A 21,766-nucleotide genomic window follows, 5' to 3' on the forward strand; every position below is an offset into this window, starting at 1 on the left:
CATCTAAAAATTTTATTCATCTATCAAAAAATTACTTAAACCGACTTAATTTTGCCGCCGAACCTAATCGATATGATTGACTAATTCAATTAATGATATGATTAGTCATATTTGATATATATATATATCAATTTAATCAGTTGACTGGTTAATATGTTTAAATTTAATTGATTTATGAATTTTAAAATAAAAATCGAACTGAATAAATTTAAAAAATTATAATTTTTTAAAAAATAAATTGACTAAAAGGATTAATTTGATTTAATCTATATTTTACTCACCCTACAAACATAATTTAATTGGACAGGACTTATACTTAATTTAATTTGTCACTGATTATTTTTTTTAAAAAAATAATATGTATTTTTATACAAATGTTAGGGTAAAAACATATATATGATGTATTTATAAATATAATATTTGTTTATTTTTTGAATACTTAAATATTTAGACTTCTTAATATTATAATTTGAGAAAGTAAATTATCTAAAAATTTTATTTATTATCTTAAAAATCAATTAATACGGCACTTTCAAATTTTATTAATAAATTAGTTAATTTTTTTAATATAAAATTAATTATTATAAAAAAGAGAAAGAGCATATTCTGTTCTCTATAAATTGAACAATCTGCTCAGCTTTTTTTTTGTAAGGTTTCCTACGTTCAGCTACGAACTCCAAATTACCTTTTTCTTTCTCGGCTTCAACTCGTTTAATCCGTCCTGCAATGACGGAGGTACGAAAGACAAAGATCGTCTGCACCCTCGGCCCGGTGTCGAGGTCGGTCGAGATGATCGAGAAGCTTCTGAGGGCAGGGATGAATGTCGCCAGGTTCAACTTCTCCCACGGCTCCCACGAATACCACCAGGAAACCCTCGATAACCTCCGCGCCGCCATGGAGAATACCGGGATCCTCTGCGCCGTCATGCTCGACACGAAGGTGATCTTCTCTCGTACAAATTGTCGTGTTTCGCGGTTTTGTTAGGTTCTCTTTTGTCGTTTTGTACTTAAAGCTGCTAACTTTCGTGACCGAGAGTTGAGAAGAATACGATCTAAATTCTCGTCTTTGTATACGTTTCTTCTTGAATGTGTTTTCACTCTGCTTTATTTCCATTAATGTATCATGTTTTTTTTATACATGTTAATATTTCACGTACTAATTAATGGTTCTCACAATCATTTCATGTCTCAGCGACAAAAGAAATTTTATGTTTTTAAATCTTGGCTAGATAGGTCTGGATATTGTTGCAACAAAAAGGACAACTAATATCTTAACAGGTTGAGTTTAACAAAACGATTAACGGAAAGTTTGAAGTTTGTGATATTCTTCTTTCTTATAAAATAGATTCTCAAACGTCAATGGCTATGCTGTTCTCACAGTTTAGATGGATAATTAACAGGGTCCAGAGATACGGACTGGATTTCTGAGAGATGGCAAGCCTATCCATCTTAAAAAGGGTAAAGAAATTACTATAACTACAGATTACGGCATAAAGGGCGATGAGAACACGATATCTATGAGCTACAAAAAGCTTGCGGAGGATTTGAAGCCAAACAGTGTCATTTTGTGTGCCGATGGTTCTATCACCCTCACAGTGCTTTCTTGCGATAAGGATTTGGGACAGGTTCGTTGCCGCTGCGAGAACTCTGCGATCCTCGGTGAGAGGAAGAATGTTAATCTTCCAGGAGTTAAAGTGGACCTTCCTACACTAACAGAGAAGGATAAGGAAGACATTCTTGGATGGGGTGTTCCAAACAAAATTGACATCATTGCCCTCTCCTTCGTGCGCAAAGGTTCTGATCTTGAACAAGTTAGGGAGGTTCTTGGAGAACATGCCAAGTCAATTTTGCTGATGTCCAAGGTTTGTTGATGTTTTTTCCCCCTATGTTTCTGCAAAGAGAGCAATGACTTATTCAAACTCTAAATGTTTTTCAGGTAGAGAATCAAGAAGGGATTGCCAACTTTATTGACATTCTCAAAAAATCAGATGCTTTCATGGTCGCTCGAGGAGATTTAGGAATGGAAATTCCTACTGAGAAGATATTCTATGCACAGAAGGTGATGATAGCCGAGTGTAACAGGCGAGGAAAACCTGTTGTAACCGCGACTCAAATGCTGGAGTCCATGACCAAATCACCACGACCAACTAGAGCAGAAGCAACTGATGTCGCCAATGCGGTTCTCGATGGCACTGACTGTGTGATGCTCAGTGGTGAAACAGCTGCAGGTGCTTATCCAGAGCTAGCAGTCCAAACAATGGCTAAGATTTGCTTGGAAGCCGAGTCTTACTATGATCGGGGTTCCGTTTTCAAAGGGATTGTTGCTACAGCATCACTGCCCATGAGTCCATCGGAGAGTCTTGCGGCTTCAGCTGTCAGGACAGCCAGCTCTGCCAAGGCATCTCTCATCTTGGTTCTGACCAGAGGGGGAACCACTGCAAAACTAGTTGCTAAATACAGGCCTGAAATGCCGATACTGTCAGTGATCGTTCCAGGTTTGAGGACGGATTCATTGGAATGGTTCTGCAGCGACGTAGCTCCTGCAAGGCACAGCCTCATATACAAAGGAATAATTCCTGTATTGAGCTGTGCATCTGCAAAGGCCTTCGATAACGAGACTACTGATGAAGCTGTCAAAATTGCTCTTGAGCATGCGAAGGCCACAGGACTATGCAGACCTGGGGAATCGATTGTGGCACTGCATCGAGATGGAGGTGCAACCATGATGAGGATTATGATTGTTCAGTGATTACCATATAGTAGCTAGCTAGCTTGGAAATTTTCATGGATACTCAATCATCACTAGTATTTTATTTCCTTTATTTTCTGTTTTTTAATAGCTTGTTAAATAGAGAGAATTTTTGTAAACATAATGGATGTCAGCCTACCCTTTAGGCTGTGTTTGGTTTGGATGATAGTGATTGATTAAGGTAAAATTCATGGGTTTGTCCTATGTTTGGTTCGATTTTAGATAAACTGATTCACTCCTTCCAAGAAAGGATAAAGTTGTGTTAAAGCTGTATAATTAAACCCACAAAAAAAATAATGACTAATAATCTACACTTTATATCACCTCTTTTATTCCCAAAATAACCTTTGCCCTACCCAAAATAAAAAATAAACCCATCACTTTCCTCTCCATCGTACAAAACATGCGCCGAACAAGCTTTCTCTCCTGCACGCGAAATCTGTAAAATTGAAAAGAAGTCGTCGGCCTAGTAGAAGATTCATACGTCCTCCCTTCTCGACGGTAAATCTTCATCTAAATCTGCGACTATGATATTTATTTTAATATGGTGTTGCAAAAACTGTATTGTTTCCGCACGACATTGATTTTGTTTCCGCACCTTTCTTCATTGTTATTAAAGGCGTCATAATGTTTGGATGTTCGATCCTACTCGTGCATTGTTCTTTCTTGTTCAAATCGAAAGCTTTCCTGAGGTTTATCATGGATTTTTAGGGAAAAAATGAAAGTTTTATCCCCTAAAATGTATCAAATCTCAAAATTTTGTGCGTAATCGTGACTGCTTTTTTATGTCTTCTATTTTAATAGCCTACTTTTCGGGTTGTTCTAAACATGTTCGTTTGTCATAAACGAGATGAGTTAGGCTCTCAAAAATTTTATCGATCATTTTGCTGCAGTTGGTGGGAACACTGGAACAGATGTGTTTCGAGTTTCCTTGTGTGGATACTCTTTTATGGATACCGAACCTGTTGTGGTTGAAATGTTCTGATTTTTTCCTAATCTTGCATGATATTTTATGGGTTTGGTAGTCACCGTTCTCTGTATATTATGTTTTTCTTGGATTTTGGCTCAAAATCTGAATAAGTTTTATGATTAAAAAAAATATCACATGTATTTTAGGGCACAATATGGTGTTGCAAAAACTACGATATTTACTCACAAATCTAAATATTTTTTTCTTTAAGTCCAACCTTATATAAGAATTTTTTCGAACTTTATTGTTAATAACATTTGAAAATATAATTTCTTGTGAAGTATCTTTGCAAGATGGCCATTAACCATAGGTACATTCTACTGTTTGTGATGCTGCACCAAATTATGTGTCGATCATTTTTGATTTTGTCACTTTTATCACGACATCGGCGAAAAATACGTTCCAAACGACTTCGTGAGCCACGTCGAACACCAGTCCCGTACAGCATGACGCAAAGAATAAATGCGCAAATGAACCATTTGCATAGGATTATTGAAATAGGAGATGTTCAGTGTGTGTTGAACTTGAGGATGAATCAGAACACATTTGCACGATTGTGTTACTTGTTAACTCATGTTGGAGGGCTCGTAGAGTCTAGATATGTCCGCATTGAAGAGAAGGTCGCAATGTTTCTATCTATATTGGCTCATCACAAGAAAAATAGAGTTGCTGGTCATGACTATATACGTAGTGGACACACAATTAGCACTCATTTCCATGAAGTTCTGCGATCAATTCTGTTGCTACATCCTATATTGCTGGTTAAACCCTCCCCTGTCGATCACAGTTGCACCAACGAACCTTGGAAATGGTTCAAGGTAATTTCAATGTATTTTTAGTATATTTAGTACAAATTTTATGTGTAAATTAAAATGTAACATATTTGCATTACAAAATTGTAAACTGTATAAATGTTAAATTCTATAGGGATGTCTCGGTGCATTGGACGGAACGTATGTCAATGTTCATGTACCCAGCTTAGAGAAGGGGAAATACATAACAAGAAAAGCTACCATTGCAGTCAATGTTCTTGGGGTTTGCGACAAGGACATGAATTTCATTTACGCACTTACTGGGTGGGAGGGATCTGCAGCAGATGCTAGAGTTCTACGTGATGCATTGACCCGTGATGATACACTCAAAGTTCCAAGAGGTTAATATAATCTGAAATTTTCTATTAAATATAACGTACGAGAAGTTGTATTTCAGTTTTAATTGTTATACTGATTTAATTGTTGTATGTAAAAACAAATTTTTGTGTTAATATATCCAAGAGGTTAATATAATCTGAAACTTTCAATTAAATATAACGTATGAGAAGTTGTATTTCAGTTTTAATTGTTATACTGATTTAATTATTGTATGCAGGCCATTATTATTTGTGTGACAATGGATATGCCAATGTCGAGAGGGATTCTTGACTCCTTATAGGCGAGTACGATATCATAGAGATGCTTGGGGAAACCGTGCAGTCGGTCCACAAAATTATAAGGAGCTATTCAATTGGAGACACTCTCAAGCTCGTAATGTGATTGAAAGAGCCTTTGGTTTATTGAAAAAGAGATGGGCCATACTTCGAAGTCCATCATTCTATCCACTGAAAACACAAAACAGAATCATATTGGCTTGTATGTTGTTACACAACTTCATCCGGTCTGAAATGCCCGATGATCCCATTGAGGAAGTTAATGATGAGGTAGTCAGTCCGACCCATGAGATAGAAGAAGATTTCATCAACAATTTCGACGCATCTGATGACTAGGATATATGGAGAGAAAATCTGGCATTGTCGATGTGGAACACTCATTCATAAATCATTCCGATTGTTGTACTTTGGTCATATTATTTTTGCAACAAATGTACTCTGACTTTTGATGTTTTTTGGCGACATAGCTGCACTCCATGTTTTTTGTTTTAATGAATGAATGTGACTTAAAGATAGTTGTTATATTTGTTTTCTTTTACCTTTTTATTTTATTGTTGTAAGTATTATAGAATTTTGATATAATTAAGTCTTTTGCTTTGTTTTCACTTGTACCAGGATATCGACAACTTCATAAGCATGGAAAATGGAGCAACATCGCAGAATTGTGCAGGCAAAGGTAAGAAAACAGATAAAACGAGACGTGGTTGGAGTGAACGTGAGGAAGAGGTTTTAATACAAGCATTAAAAGAGGCTATCACCGAAGGTTGGAAAAGTTGTAATGGATTTCGAGCAGGGTACTTGGGTTTCTTGGAACATCGGATGAAGGCAGCATTTCCGGAGACAAACTTACGTGGTAACCCACATATTAACTCTAAAGTGCATGTGTGGAAGAAAATGTATGGCAATTTGGTGACAATATTAAGTAAAAGTGGAGTAGGATGGAATGACACCGAGAAAACCATTGAAGCTTCGAATGAGACATGGGATGCACTTATTATGGTAGTTTATTTTAGTAAAATTTATGCACTTTTTTTCCATTCTAGTAAACTTTACTTCTTCATCTTTATAGGTGGACAACAATGCACGTGCCATGAAACACAAGAGGTGGACATATTACAATGACTGGTGTGAAATTTTTGGAAATGATCGAGCAACAGGCGAGAATTCTGAGCACTTCACTTCTACAGTTCAGGATGTCCTTAATAAAATGAATGTTGAAGTACCTAACAGCATAGGTATGAACCTTGAAGACCTATTTCCTTTGGACGAGGGAGCTGCTGAGTCGATGTTCGTATCTGTCATACCATCATCCAAACCAACAGCAAGTGTGCAATCGAAGGGTAAAAAACGGAAGCAAGTGGATGACGGTGATGATGCAATAGTGGAAGCCATAAACAATTTCGCAGACATAACCAAAAATACAATGACGGAACTCATCAAACAATTAGCAACAGAAGCATCTAACGAGAAGATGTCTATCGCACAAGACAAAGTTTTAGATGCCATGGAAAAAATTTCAGAACTGACGGAGAACGAGAAAGTGAGTGTTACTGAGTTATTGGTGGACAACCATAATAAATTATCACTTTTCTTGCGTTTGGGTCATGGCGGAAGATTGAGCTTAGCGAGGAAGCTGCTTAGAGGAGGCTAACACAATGGCTTCTCGCATGACAGTGCACTTTTGGGGTAATAGTATTTTGAACTTAAACAATGTTGTAATTATTTTGATCAACTGTTTTCTACGTATAAGGTATGCAGTTTTTGGTTCAGATTTGGATGTAATAGATCAAATTTTGTGCAATTACGATTTGGATGTAATAGATCAAATTTTGTGCAATTACTTTATATGCAGCTAAACATATTTTTTTGGCATGGATTGTGTTTTGAATGTTAACTTTCATGTCTCTACAATTATCTTGGGTTGTGTTCTAGTATATTTGTATGGTTAGTTGAATTATGATAATTTCCCAGCTGGATGAACTTACACTGTCGGCATCATCACTATCCAGCATTGCAGCATTCTTTTTATGAGAATTTCATGGGGAAGAATCCAGGAAATCACATTACAAAATTAATTTTGGCATTCTGATTTGGCAATCCTGAAGATCACCGTACACATGGCCGCTTTGCATTCCTGAAGATCTCCTCTTTCGAGACTCTGCATAAAAAAATAAGTTGAGGGTATTTTGGTCATATTAAGAAATCTCATTCACTTAATCCTAGACATAAAAATCAAACCAAACATAACAAAATTTTATCACACATATTACACATCCTCATCTATCATTATTTTAGTCACACATTTACTTATCATTCAGTAATCTCATCATTCGTACCAAACGTAGCCTTAATGTTTTTACCAAGTGATTCTGAATGATAATTTAAAAGAACAAAATACATATTTCAATTTGGATAGCAAATAAAAACTCCCAGGGCTATATATATTAAGAAAACTTTGAAGTTATGTGCTCCAATAATAAAGATAAAGTGGCTTATGGTAAGAATCAAATTCAGTAAAAATAAAAAGAACGCCTCTTTTTAAACTATTAGTAAAAAAGGGCATCCTTCTCTATTTATTATCAATAGAGCGCTCTACCCGGATACATTTATCATTCTTTCCCTAATTTATTATTCATCTAGGTTTGGGTTATTTTTAGACCGGTTAAAGGCTGGTCGGGACAGGTGAGTGGAAAAAAATCCAATACAATTAGGGTTTTGTGCTTCTTGATTAAACCCCCAATATTTCAAACTCTCTCATTCGACCTTCACCATTTTCAACGATCAACTCCACCACAACGCCTCGCCTCACCTCACCTGCCTGCCGTTGTTCATCGATTGCAATGTGTTCTCATATGCACGTGTCCATCTTTTATTATCTATCTTTTAACCGGCCATTACTACCTCATCTTATTATTTAGGGTTTAGATTTTATTGTCAGTTTAGTTTTCATTTGAGTTCTTGAACATCTTCTTCCTTTATCCAAATATCATTGTTGTAGTAGATACATCATCCTAGTATCTAGGAATCGTAACTGTTACAACATTCTTGTTTATAGTCCTACCACGTTGTAGTAGCTACAAAATCATAACTGCTACAATGTTCTGGTCTAACCATATTGTAGTAGTTATGATTTTATGACCTCTACAACATTCTTGTTTATAGTCTTACCACATTGTAATAGCTACGAAATCGTAACTGTTACATCGTTTTGGTCTAACCACATTATAGTAGCTACGATTTTGTAGTTGCTACAAAGTTTTAGATTTTGTTCTAATCACGTTGTAGCAGTTATAATTTCATAGCCTCTACAACGTTCTGAGTTAATCATGTTGTAGTAGTTACGAAATCATAATTGATATAATACGAAATCGTAGCTGTTATAACGTTCTAGTCTAACCACGTTGTAGCAGATATAAAATATTTCATAGTTATTATAATGTTCTGGTCTAAGCATGTTATAGCAGCTATGATTTCTGCTTCGAGTATCGATATCGTAGTAGTTATCAAATCGTAGTCTCTATAATGTGCTTAGACCAAAACGTTGCAATAACTGCGATTTTTAAATTATGATAACACTAAAAAATTATCACATACAAGGAGAACACACTACAGATGAACAAGGAATTCTAAAGGAGAGTTCAAAATGTTTGATTTTTTTTTTGAAAAACATAAAATCTTAAATATATTGTTTTTTTTTCTTAAATGATTGATAGCTTTAGACAATCTTAGAAAGAAAGCTTCGGAGGTAGGCTGGCAAGGCAAGGCTAGACGGCAACGAGGGAGTTAATCAATGAAAACGGTGAAGGGCGAATGAAGGAGTTTCAAGGAGGAGGGTTCCAAATGTTTGGATTGTTTTGAGAAGTGAATTAAAACCTAAATGTATTATTTTTTTTTCTTATATACCTGTCCCAGTCAGCTTTGAATCGGTCTGAAAACAACTTATGAACAATTTCATAATAGATTAGAGAGAAAAGTATAAATTCATCTAGGATATATATGATACCCTTTTATAATAAAACAAACAAGAATGTTATTCGTTAAAATCTTACTTTTGCTCATTCAAATTTATATAAACGAACCAATGTTTTTTTTTAAAATTAATTGCTAAAAACCCTAACACCTATAGCTACTTTATTTCAATTAGTACACCATCAATTGACAGCTGCCTACTAATTAATGTCATAAAAGAACATGGCATATAAAGACTTCAAAATTATTGCCCATCTGTCAGGCCATTATTCTTGCAGAAGTTACATACACCAATTAAAAAGCCATAGACGCAGTTGGCGAGATTGCAAAGCAGGAATTCAGAACCCACATTGAAGCAATCTGCAATCCACGCATTAAAATAAAGAGAAGGTGCTGCAGGTTTCAGTCGCATAGACCACAATCCAATCTACATCTGAGTTCATTAAGGAGCAGAGATCACGACTGCCCACCTTCCTGCGTTATCTATCCATAAGTGAATGATTGAGGTATTATCATGATAAGTGTTTATGTTTTCCTCTATTTTTTTTAGTCATTTGGTAATTAGATATCTTACCACTGCCGTCATTTCTCAAAAAATCAGTACAGTAATATCTTAATGGTGGTGGCATCACTTGGTCCGACATCAAAGCCCTGCTCGTCTTGTCCCTATCCGAGTTTTACAGAGGGTGGTGGGAGTTCAAAACTGAACCATGGTACATTAATTAAATGCTTTGTACACTTGCGATATATACAAGAATTAATGCTCCAATAAATTGTCCTGGTAAGCGTATAATTACGATACGATCGCCTTTTCCACTGCCAAAACTTTTGTGCCCGTCGCTCATGTGTTGCTGACTCACGTAGATTCCTGCTGGGCCTCAGAGGAATTTGGAATATTTGTGGTATGTGACATGAGTCCAAACTCCAAAGCGATGAAGGCTCATTTGGTGGCCGACCTCAGTTAAAGCAAGGCAACAAATAACACCAGACTCACTGTTGATGAGAACAAGGGAAGTAGTGGGTTTGCCTTGTGCTTCTTCTCTCACCGTTTGCCTTTTTAAAATTTAATAGCCTCATTATCAAGGACGAACAGTGATAAAAAGACACATGAATTATATAAAGGCATTGTTTTTTTTTTTGGGTAAAAGTTTTAAAACATGGGCGAAGCTGAATCACTTCATTTACAAAGAAAGAGAGTAGGGGACCACATGGTCCGCGTCCTTGTCGACCCACTCTCTCGGTCTCCACTCACGACCACTCTCGTCTTTCTCCTCCACCGAAGTCTTTCATTCCTTTTTTTTTTTTTTTGCCTTTTCTCTTTTTGCATGGATCGCATAGAGCTTTGCCATTCATGATCGCCTCCAAAAGGGCAGCTTTCATGAGTTTTCCAGCAAGATCCTTTATTTCAACGACCTCTTAGCTTCCCGTTATGGACACAGGTACGCGAACTTGTCCTGATTTTCGTCTGCTGGATTCAGTTTCTATCTCCTGGATTATAGTTTGGTTTCCTTGTAGCGAATTGCTATTTGCATGTTGAAATTGGGCGAGTTTGTCGGATTTTTCGCTTTCTTTGGTGGTTTGATTTTTGGTGTTTGCCTTTTTCTTCTTGTTAAATTCCTCTCTGTGAAGTGATTATTTTGTGTTGATCAATCAAAATTGTAACTTGTACTATGAAAGGCTTTTTCTTTATCTTCGAGTTCAGACTTCTGAGCACGGCGGCCATCAACCTTTCTGGATTGGATAATCTGTGACTATTGTGGCAAAAGACGAATACGCTCGTCCCAGCGTTCCCGTCAACCCGTCCCGAGGTAAATCACAGACGGGCTTTGTCGAGATTCGAACCCCAGGCCTCATTATGACAACATCTCATGCGCTAGCCATTAAACCCATCTGAGGAACCTGGATAATCTGTGACTATGCCTTCTATTGCAGTTGTTTTACTAGATTCATCTACAGGCCTAATAATTGATAATGATCGTGAACAATAGAAAACCGTCTGTTAATTTGTTTATTTATCGAATAAATTGATATGTCAATTAAATTATTTGCTTCATATCATATGAATTGACCTTTTAGAAAGTTAATTGATTTTTTAGTATTATCATGAAGCCGTGCTAGTTCATCCTTTCAATAAACTCTTGTTATTTTTTTTTTTTTTTTGTGTATCATTTCCCACAACATGATTAGAAATGATAACCACCTGCCTGCTGCAATTGGAGCGAACAAATTGCATTAGATGGACTGCGAAATATTCTACAACAGCCTGCCATTGTTGTGTTGCAGAGTTATTTTGCTGGATTGCAAACAAAACTCTGGTGATCATTACTGCAAATGGGGGCTGCAAACTCGAAGATTGAAGAAGATAAGGCCCTCGTACTGTGTAGAGAGAGGAAGCGATTTGTCAGACAAACTCTTGACGAGCGGCGCTCGCTTGCAGATGCTCATGTTTCCTATGTTCAGTCCCTAAGAAATGTTGGAATTGCATTTAGAAAATTTGTAGATTCTGAAGCTTCTGTTGATTCTTCCTGGAATGTATCAACTTCTTCGACAACTGAGCCTCTTGCTATAACAGATAGGCATATGCATATCACGAACGCATCTCCATCTCTTTCACAACGTGTGCAGAGAACTGAATCATTTTCTCCAGTTCCTTCTCCTCATTCATCTGGACGCTTGCATGTCAATGAGATGAAACCTGGAATAAATTCTTATGTGATCGTAGAGGAAAATCCTCCAACATCGGTTATAGCCACTTTAGAAACCTCATTTAGCACTCCAAAGCACATTACGTCGAAGTCTGATGAGATTTCTTCCATTGAAGTTCTCCCAACCCCTCTTGACGCTAAGAGATGGGATTATTTTGATACTCCTCAGCTTCCATCTCAGAATAGGAGAGAATTAAACCATTGCTTTGATGATGCTGATGGAAGTAGCAGCTTTAAAAACGAGGGCATACCAAAATTGGGAGATAAAGACACAGCCTCCGTAGGTGAGGATAATGAGTTGCCGTCAGAAGATGATTTTGACCAACAATCCAATGAACCATTGGTTCAAATGTTCAGAAATCGAAATCTGATTTTGGAACAAGAAATAGAAAGGAATGCTACAAACATCCAATCTATAAAAGATGCAATTCCTGAAAAAAAATATCTGTCTGGGGATGCTATTAAGATCCCAGATGGAAACTCTGGAGATGATGTGCCTACTGAAACAGCTTCAATGGAAGCTGCACTTCCTGTAAATGGAAAACCCAAGGAATCTATGCCAGAAACTAATCATGTTGTAAGGGACTTACTGTCATGGGTGAAAGAAATTGAAGAGCTATTTCTGAAAGCTTCTGAATCGGGAACAGAAGTTCCAAGGATGTTGGAGGCAAACAAAGTACAATTCCCACCTTTCTTTCCTGAAAGAAAAGGTAACATAAGTACCATTATAAGTTTCTTGCAAGATTCTTTAGCATATGCGTGCTAAACTCATCTGGTTTTCTTGGGCTAGATAGGACATTCCTTATCCTGGTAATAGATCTCTTGAAAGTTCCATTTCTTGTTCCCTTTGCTTACCTAGTCAACAGAGATCTAATTCCAATCTTTGTTTCAGCTCACAGAACCAAGGCATCTACATTCGTTGCACCCTTTTTTGTTTGTTGTACAGAAGAAACACCTCACCCACAAGGTAGTTTACCTATTCAACTCTAAATACCACCGTCATTTCTAGACTCAAGTATTTAATTACTTTTCTCTCAAGTGACTGCACTAAGAAAAAAGACTCAGTTAGAGACGGCTTTAATACTGCAAAAGATTCTAATGATCCCAATTTTATGCAGTTTCTGATTCAAGTGAAGTGAAGTATTTAACATGGCATAGCTCAGTATCATCACTCTCCTCGTCATTTGGGAAATTTCTTGATCCAACTATGGCCAATGATTTTGCAAAGGATCTGAACAGCGAATTTTTCAGTAGCACATGCATGACTTCAGGTAGCCATGCCTCAACATTAGATCGGCTGTATGCATGGGAAAGGAAACTTTATGATGAAGTTAAGGTTAGTACTCATTTGAGCCTTATAAAATGAATACAACTCATTATTTTATCTAATTGTCTCCTCTGCAATCTATTGCTGGTTCATTTTAAAACACACAACATATACGTAAGTATGTTGTATAACCAGTCAATTCAGTTTTCTGGAATTGACTAGAAGGGCATATTCACTTCTTATCAGTGAAAGATACCTGTGGAACACTTTGATACAGATCTACGAAATGGCACTCCTGAGACCTTTGGCTTTATTGAGTTAGTGATTATAATATCATTAAACATTAGGTGAATACATTTGTCTGAGTTTTTCATTCAGTCTGTCTTTCTGTTAATGGTACATGTGACTCATTCTTTGGTTATCAGAATGTTGTAAACGGAATGAATCACATGTACCATTAACAGAAAGAATGAGTCACAGTGACTTCAGTTGGGACCCATATCTTGTTGCAGTTACAGTGATTTATATTCCTCAGTTTTTTTCTCTGAATATTTACAAGTAATAATGCTAGAGATTTCCAGTGGTTCATTTGTTGTGCTTAGTGATTACTAGCAAATTTTGATTGCATTTCCATAATGAGCTACTTGCCCTGATAGATGCCTTTCTTTATGTTTGACTTGTGTTTATCTTTCATCCAATTTATTGATAAGAAACATAATGCTTAAGGACATGATGCTCGAGTGTTTTGAAGGTTATTGTGTTTCAGCCATGATGCTCAAGCCTTTTAACTTTATTGTGTTTCAGGTAAGTGGTATAATCCGGAGGGAATACGATATGAAATGTAAACTGCTGAGGCATAAAGAATCTGTGGGAGAAAAATCCATAATGATAGATAAAACCCGAGCAATTGTTAAGGATCTTCATTCTAGAATCCGTGTTGCCATCCACAGAATTGATTCAATATCAAAGCAAATAGAAGGGATAAGGGACAAGGAACTCCAACCACAACTCGAGGAGTTGATTGAAGGGTATAATAGTTTTTTTTTATAGTTAATTGTTCTTAATTTGTTACTATATTAGACTGATCGAATCATCTAACTAATGCTGATCCTAAGAGCCTTTTATATATCTAATCCTGCTGTTATTCTATGCGTAGTACCTAAATTTCGCACAAACACCATCGTTTTGCATAATGTTCTGACCTTTTTCTCTTTGTTGGCACAAAATGCCAAAAATTAAGTCCAGCCTTGAGCAAAAATGCTATTACTGATTGTCTCATCTAACTAATGTTGATCCTACGAACCTTTGATACAATTGGTTGATCCTTGTTGACATATGGCAGTAAGGAAATACCAATTTTACATACTCAACTGATGGTTATCAGGATCCTATAGTGCTTAGTAATTTGACTCTGACACCTGAAATGTTTACTTTTGGAACAAAGGATCTAAGGATCAGTCACCCTTCAACCAAAAACAAAAATATTACATCACTCGTTGAATTTGATTTTGAATCCTTGGATTTGATAATTACTTTGCTAACAATTACCTCCTGTATGATTATCCAAAGATTGAATTATCTCTCTCTTTTGGTGATTTCAGTTTAACTAGAATGTGGAGAATGATGCTCGACTATCACACTCGTCAACACAACATTATCTCGTTGGTTTCCAGTAATGACAGCACCAAAGTTCATACACAATCAAAATCGGAACAGCAAGCCGCTGACCTTGTCTTCGATTTGAAATCTCTTTGTTCAAATTTCTCAGGATGGATTGCAGCACACAAATCTTATCTTCAAGCTGTAAATGAATGGCTCCACAAATGTGTACTATCTCATAAACAGATGAGACGAAAGCATCAACCGTTCTGTCCAAAAAGAGACATAGCTCCTCCAATTTTTGTCACCTGCCAAGATTGGTTAGCTCTACTGGACAAACTTCCAACTGAGAAAGCTGTGTTGGCTATAAACCATCTAGTGAGTGCGGCAAGCGATTTCTTACCTCAAGATAAGGGTCATCAGACTTCAAGGTTGTCCCTATCGGTGTCGCGGATAGCAGAGAAGAGTGGTGGTCTATATGTTCCATTAAGTGAATCCAATGTGAATTGGAATCTCCAATACAGCAACCTACTACTGCCTTTCATGGACTTCCTAGACAAGCTAAAGAGTTTTGCAGACAGTTCAGTGTTGGAATACGAAGCTCTCAAGAAGTCTATCGATGTGGCTCGAGATGTTTATGAGAAAACTAAATTTAGAAAATATAAACTGCGTTTTTGCCTTAGTTCCTTGAAGTCAAGTTAGAAAAAAGAAGAAAAGAAAAGTTATGTTTACTGTAATTTCTAGAATAATGATAGGGAGATAGTTATAGACACAAGTTGAGAGGAATAAAGAGTCCTTTCGGATGAGTTTAGTGGCTAGCATATGATGTATTGTTATCATGAGATCAGAGGTTTGAATATCGGTAAAATCGAGATAAATGTCTTTTTTATGTGCTAGTCATTATTCCAAAAATTAATAGCCGTCTGTGATTTACCTATTTCGTGTTAATCCTAAGATGGATTGACGAGAGCGTTGAGACGAACATATTCATCTTTTGTCATCAAGTTGGGAGGAATAAAGGATCTTAAAGATGCCTATGTAATTAAGTAGGCAAATTGTATCTATAAGCTTTATTTGATGGTGTGTATATATATATATTTTAAAAATAGTTTATTTTATTTTAATATGTCATTTAATATTTTCATTTTATCATTACAATGTCTTATCGGGGTGCCACCTACGATTAAGACACGAACAGTTGGTTCCCGCCAATTTCTCCCCGCCATCTCTGCTCGCGCCAACTTCCCCTCCTCCCGTTCCCAACTCACCTCTTCCTCTCCCGTCAAAATCCTCCCTGGCCTCCCATCCGCCATGTCTCTTCTTGGCCTATAGTCGAGGCCAACCAGTACCCCCTCCCCCAACATCCTTCCCCACCCATGGGCAACTGCTTCACCAAGCAGCCGGCCGTCCCTGCCTCGGTCGATCCTGACGCCGAAGGCGACCCCAATGACGCCTCCTCCGACTCCCCCATTCAGAATCCCCCTACCATCGCCACGGCCAAGCCCGCCGCCGCCATCGGCCTGGTCCTCGGCCGCCCCATGGAGGACGTCCGCGCCACCTACTCCGTCGGCAAGGAGCTCGGCCGCGGCCAGTTCGGCGTTACCTACCTCTGCACCCACAAGGCCACCGGCGAGAAGCTGGCCTGCAAGACCATCGCCAAGCGGAAGCTCACCAACAAGGAGGACATCGAGGACGTGAGGAGGGAGGTGCAGATCATGTACCACCTCTCCGGCCAGCCCAACATCGTCGAGCTCAAGGGCGCCTACGAGGACAAGCAGTCGGTGCACCTCGTCATGGAGCTCTGCGCCGGCGGTGAGCTTTTCGACCGCATCATCGCCAAGGGACACTACACCGAGCGGGCCGCCGCCTCCTTGCTCAGGACCATCGTGCAGATCGTGCACACTTGCCATTCCATGGGGGTCATGCACAGGGACCTCAAGCCCGAGAACTTCCTCTTGTTCAGTAAGGAAGAGGACTCACCGCTCAAGGCCACCGATTTCGGCCTCTCCGTCTTCTTCAAGCAAGGTCCCATCCATCTGCTCCTGATTCATCAATTAATATTGTATTGTCTTTCTTACAATGTTTTGGTTGAATCTTTTGGTTCACATTCTAATCTCTGAACAGGTGAGGTCTTCAAAGACATAGTTGGCAGTGCATATTACATCGCACCTGAAGTCCTCAAACGAAAATACGGACCCGAAGCTGATATTTGGAGCATAGGAGTGATGCTCTACATTTTCCTCAGCGGTGTTCCTCCCTTTTGGGCTGGTATTCTTCTCTCTATTCCACAATTTAAAGAATTTGCTTAGGAGAACAAAAAATTTAAACCAAGATTTGTTTCTGTAGAATCTGAACAAGGGATCTTCAATGATATTTTAAGAGGAGAGATTGACTTCGCAAGTGACCCATGGCCTAAAATTTCTCCAGTCGCTAAGGATCTTGTAAGGAAGATGCTGAATTTGGACCCTAAACAAAGGCTAACCGCATTTGAAGTTCTCAGTATGATTTCTTCTCTCATGTAACCTTTATGATAGGTTTCATCAGTAGCATACCAAAACCTTCTATTCTATCATTATCTTGTTGTGGTTTTACTAAAGATCTTACTGATGTTGAGCTTGATATGTAGATCATCCTTGGATCAAAGAAGATGGGGAAGCACCTGATACACCACTTGATAATGCTGTTCTTGGTAGACTGAAACAATTCAGAGCAATGAATCAATTTAAGAAGGCTGCATTAAGGGTAAATTCTGGTCGAGTTGGCTTTTTGAAAGAAAGAATAATAATAATTCCAGGAGACAAGGATTAGGTAGAGGAAAAGTGTGTAATTGTCACCATTTTAATGTATTTCTACTACATTGTCTGCAGGTGATTGCAGGATGCTTATCAGAGGAGGAGATACAAGGTCTTAAGGAAATGTTCAAGAGCATGGACTCCGACAACAGCGGAACTATTACTCTTGAAGAGCTAAAGCAGGGTCTCGCAAAGCAAGGAACAAAACTAACAGAGACTGAAGTGAAGCAGCTCATGGAAGCTGTAAGCTTTTCATTTGTTCTTGAAGATTTCAAGTATAAAACCCAACCTCTTGGCCACATACCACTTTCCACAGGCTGATGCGGACGGTAACGGAACAATCGACTACGAGGAGTTCATCACAGCAACCATGCACATGAACAGAATGGATAGAGAAGAGCATCTGTATACCGCATTCCAATACTTCGATAAGGACAACAGTGGGTAAGTTGTTAAGACACAATCTTTTATTGGTAGATGCAACTATTTAGTGGTAGAATTGATCAGCAATGAACTTGTGTATGCTTAATATTGTGTAGCCATATTACGAGGGAAGAACTTGAGCAAGCTCTGAAAGAGAAAGGGATGTTTGATGAAACAGAAATCAAGGGTATCATTGATGATGTTGATGTTGACAATGTAAGTAGAAAGAACAATTGGAAAAGTTTTACAAAACCAGTTGTTCAAGGGAAAATAATATAACTTTCTTCCTCTTTTTTTCTTACAATGTACAGGATGGAAACATTAATTACGATGAGTTTGTGGCAATGATGCGAATGGGGAACCCTGATCCGAATCCAAAGAAGAGAAGGGATGTGGTTATCTGACCATAAGTTCTGTTGGAGCTTGTGAATGTGATCGACACTTTCTGTGGGTTTCATGTACAAATCTCTCTTTTTTTTCCCATAAAAAATTGTACAAATCTTGCTTGTGGGGACGAGTTAGGAGAAGAGTTCAAGTGTCCAACCATTGTATGTCTGATTTGAGGGGGGTTAGCTTTTCTGTAAAACAAATTTAATCAATTTATTATATACATCAGCTATTAGCCAGCATAGGTTTTAGAAAATTCCAATCAATACAAAGAAATTGCCAAATTGGTTTAAGGTCGCAAATAATATTGATCAAATTATTGTTCACGAAAACATGAAGATGTTTGATTCACTTCTAGTTTAATTTACAAGATATAAATATTTAAAAAAAGCAATTTCAAAATGGGCATTTGGTCTAGTGGTATGATTCTCGCTTAGGGTGCGAGAGGTCCCGAGTTCAATTCTCGGAATGCCCCATATTTTTATGATTTTGCTTGATTTAAAAAGTTTATATACTATTATAGCAATCAATTAATGGGTGTTGCAAATATTATAAGCTTGTACTAAGCTTTCTAAAATGATGTATTAAATTGAAAATAAAAATAATTATTTGTGGCTACTATAAGAGAACATGAGTATTTTTCAAATTAAATAGTTGATATGAGAAATCTTGAGAAATAACAAATAAGAATTATATTGATAGATTTGTAAAAATGAAAGAAATTGGAATGGGCAAAGTTTTTATACACTTTTAGGATCTTTGCATATTTGAATGGCCTTTATTGAGATATGAAGAAGACTCCCTTCATTAAAGCTTCTGTCTTTAACCTAATTTTATCAAACTCTTATAGCAAACTTCTCATAGAGTTCAGTAGTATAATGTCTTCCAAACTTCTTGAATTGAATCGCATTAGTGCCTTCTTCAATCGCATGCTAACTTCTTCATTTCTTGGAACGCCTGATGACATTCTTCATCAAATCCACCAATGAACTGGAAAATGACTCACGTTTTTTTAGATCGATCGATCTCAAGAGAAGAAAAAAGCTCGAATGGCATGCATTAATCAGCGGGCGGATCGAGGTCACCTGATGCACGCGGTAAGCAAATCGAACACCTTGTTCCATTAATTCCTCCTCGTCGGAGAACGCATCGAATTTCACCGAAGTGACCACTCGGTTCATGTACTCCTTCGCCAGCTTCATGGAACCTGACTTTAACTGCAAGCGCACCAAATGCAACCTGAATTTTGACTTGGAAGATGACGACAATAAATATGTGGATTGATCACATACTTGGGCGATGATGCCAGAGTCGAGCATCCATTGCCAAGGGACTTTGAAATCCCTGAACCTTTTGCCGGTGCTCTCCCTCGCCCTCTCCGTGCTCTGCACGCCGCGTTCCAATCTGTACCAGCGAAGATGTTGTTGATTAATTAATTAATGAGCCGTCGGAGTTCACTGGGAGCTAGCATGCATGGATCAGTTTTTAGATTCTGGTCTCACTTGTCCTGCAACGCCTGGATCCGCTTCAGGGCGACGGCTGTAGGCTGCCGGCGGTCGTCGTGGAAGGCCAACGCCTCTGTTTCCAGGTTCTTGAGCTCTCTGTATCCGACGGCCGCTTCCCTCATTGCGTCCGCCTTTTGCTCCGGCCACCGGGGGAAGTGTTTCAGCACCGCCCTCTCGTCCACCAAGTAGGACAGCTCCTCGTCCAGCCACTTCACGAACGCTTCCACGTCGGCGATGTCCTTGTACGCTGCGTTCTCCACCTCCCTTGTCAGAAAGTTGATGAACTCGGCTTGAGTTTCCACATCGGATTTTATCTGTGAAAGAGATCGACTTCTTAAACTATGAATTCAGAATATGAAGGTGATGATGATCTGAATAATTAAGAGAAAGTAGTATATATAAGCTCACTGCAAGAACATAAGCCGATCTATTCTCAATCTCTCCTATCATTTCCCGGGAATTGGTAGGCGATGGAGTCCCCAAGCTGCCTGCTTTCATATCCGATCTCCCTTCCTTCTTTGTAAGAGATCTGTAAAGTTCCAGAACTTCTGGTACCCTTCGCACCGCCTTGATTGCCACACAGCCTGACCTCCAAGACACCGGAGGCGGCGGCGGCGGCGGGGGCTTCATGCCCTTGATTACATTTGAAGAATGAGAAGAAGAAGAAGAAAAAGAAGATGGAGTCGGTGGTGGCTTTGGCACTCTCGGTGATCTTGTTCTGGCTGTGGAATTGTCACCGACAAAACTATTCTCATCCGTGTTGTTGTTTTGATCCATTTGCTTCTCCGGTGAGGAAGCGACATTGCAGGCCAAAGATTGGGTCTTCTTGAGCAGGAACGTCGGCCGCCGATCGGAATCCTGGCCTCGAAGTAGAGCATTTTGGGTGCTCAAGCGGTGAACTTCTCTTTTCAGCTGCTCATTCTCTATCTCCAAGAAACTTATTCGCCTGAGAGAGGCCTCAAGCTTTTGGCTTAGGAGAGTATTGCAAGTGTCTTCTTCCTCCAACATTTTCCTAGCTTTACTAGTATTGAATCAACCAATAAACCTCCTTCGTCATTCTTATAATCTCCAATGCCTTGGCTTTAGCAAGTATCTTAATTAGATGAGGGCTTTCTTGACACTTGACAATACGTCAAGTTTAGCAGGTAGGTAATCATATCGGTGCACGAGTTAAAATATGCTCTTGCTAGGCATTAAAATGGTTGATAAAGAGTAGCTGTCTGGGCTTGGTAGTGTGTTGGTGTTTCAGTCACTAATAGGACTGATGATCATGCTTAATTGCTGGTTCGTAAACATCCATTGTTGCTTGCTTAGGCCAAGAAGTCTCATCTTTTAAGTGCTTTATGAGCAAGATGTTCTTTTGTGAGAAAAAGGATGTTAAGAGTAGCACAGGACGCATCTGATTACTAGTTCTGCTAATTCCAACATTTAATGTCACGGCAACTTGATAAATACTAGCAAGGAACAAATCCTTGTTCTTTGTCACTTTGATCTAGAGATCAGGTAGACTTGATATCACCTACTTTTCTAGGTTTTGAAGGTGATCTTTGTGCGATTAAAGGACTGTTTTCTAGTTTGCTTGGATGTGAAGCAAGGTGAAAAGCAGTGCAGATGTGCCCTTTTTACCAATCACATAGATTTCATAGGACAAAACAAAGAACTGCAAGGAAGAAATCTGGAATGTAAAGAAAAAGCACTCTGTACTATCCGAATGCCAATCTTCATGCTTGACAATGGCAGTTCATCTCAGGATGATAAAAAATCTAAACAATTTTCCTTGTTGATCTTTCAACGAATTATGAAGGTACTTCTCAGTGAAACTTGTGAAAGCACAGATAAAATTCTTTGATTTCCTGCAGATTTAAGTGTCAAACACGGTGTAATGATAAAAGATAGGACGACTGTTATGTAATAAGTGTTCCAATCTCTCACATTCCTTGTTAAAGTGAGAGACTTTTAAAAGAGTTTTGTGAAA

General features: G+C 38.3%; 4 protein-coding genes and 1 non-coding gene across 9 annotated transcripts; 4 read left to right on the forward strand and 1 right to left on the reverse strand.

Annotated features, from left to right (window-relative positions):
* Positions 1-726: 726 nt before the first annotated feature.
* Positions 727-2,748, forward strand: LOC122045862 (pyruvate kinase, cytosolic isozyme-like). The gene is made up of 3 exons (XM_042606298.1): positions 727-939; positions 1,400-1,861; positions 1,936-2,748. The coding sequence occupies exons 1-3, from the start codon at positions 727-729 to the stop codon at positions 2,746-2,748; spliced, it is 1,488 nt and encodes a 495-aa protein (XP_042462232.1).
* A 7,574-nt stretch (positions 2,749-10,322) lies between these two features.
* Positions 10,323-15,580, forward strand: LOC122052359 (protein ROLLING AND ERECT LEAF 2-like). Of its 5 annotated transcripts, none has more exons than XM_042613858.1 (7): positions 10,323-10,552; positions 10,816-10,921; positions 11,301-12,528; positions 12,711-12,785; positions 12,937-13,154; positions 13,890-14,113; positions 14,687-15,580. In XM_042613858.1, the coding sequence occupies exons 3-7, from the start codon at positions 11,445-11,447 to the stop codon at positions 15,384-15,386; spliced, it is 2,301 nt and encodes a 766-aa protein (XP_042469792.1). In that variant the 5' UTR covers positions 10,323-10,552; positions 10,816-10,921; positions 11,301-11,444; the 3' UTR covers positions 15,387-15,580. The 5 variants fall into 5 exon arrangements, with proteins under 5 accessions (XP_042469792.1, XP_042469779.1, XP_042469796.1 ...); XM_042613845.1 differs by having other exon boundaries at positions 11,397-12,528; XM_042613862.1 differs by having other exon boundaries at positions 10,323-10,921.
* A 260-nt stretch (positions 15,581-15,840) lies between these two features.
* On the forward strand, positions 15,841-18,518 carry LOC122052381 (calcium-dependent protein kinase 2-like). The gene is made up of 8 exons (XM_042613881.1): positions 15,841-16,709; positions 16,809-16,952; positions 17,031-17,183; positions 17,311-17,426; positions 17,552-17,719; positions 17,793-17,920; positions 18,016-18,115; positions 18,211-18,518. The coding sequence occupies exons 1-8, from the start codon at positions 16,061-16,063 to the stop codon at positions 18,301-18,303; spliced, it is 1,551 nt and encodes a 516-aa protein (XP_042469815.1). The 5' UTR covers positions 15,841-16,060; the 3' UTR covers positions 18,304-18,518.
* Positions 18,519-18,689: 171 nt separating this feature from the next.
* TRNAP-AGG lies at positions 18,690-18,761 on the forward strand. The gene has a single exon. It is a non-coding gene; the product is annotated as a tRNA-Pro (tRNA).
* Positions 18,762-19,017: 256 nt separating this feature from the next.
* On the reverse strand, positions 19,018-20,981 carry LOC122045939 (protein CHUP1, chloroplastic-like). Its single transcript, XM_042606417.1, has 5 exons — positions 20,200-20,981; positions 19,789-20,105; positions 19,579-19,690; positions 19,372-19,503; positions 19,018-19,276 (listed from the first exon to the last, which is right to left on the reverse strand). The coding sequence occupies exons 1-5, from the start codon at positions 20,797-20,799 to the stop codon at positions 19,208-19,210; spliced, it is 1,230 nt and encodes a 409-aa protein (XP_042462351.1). The 5' UTR covers positions 20,800-20,981; the 3' UTR covers positions 19,018-19,207.
* Positions 20,982-21,766: the final 785 nt, after the last annotated feature.

The sequence above is a fragment of the Zingiber officinale genome, chromosome 1B (genome assembly GCF_018446385.1).
Source record: "Zingiber officinale cultivar Zhangliang chromosome 1B, Zo_v1.1, whole genome shotgun sequence".
Classification (NCBI taxonomy): Eukaryota; Viridiplantae; Streptophyta; class Magnoliopsida; order Zingiberales; family Zingiberaceae; genus Zingiber; species Zingiber officinale.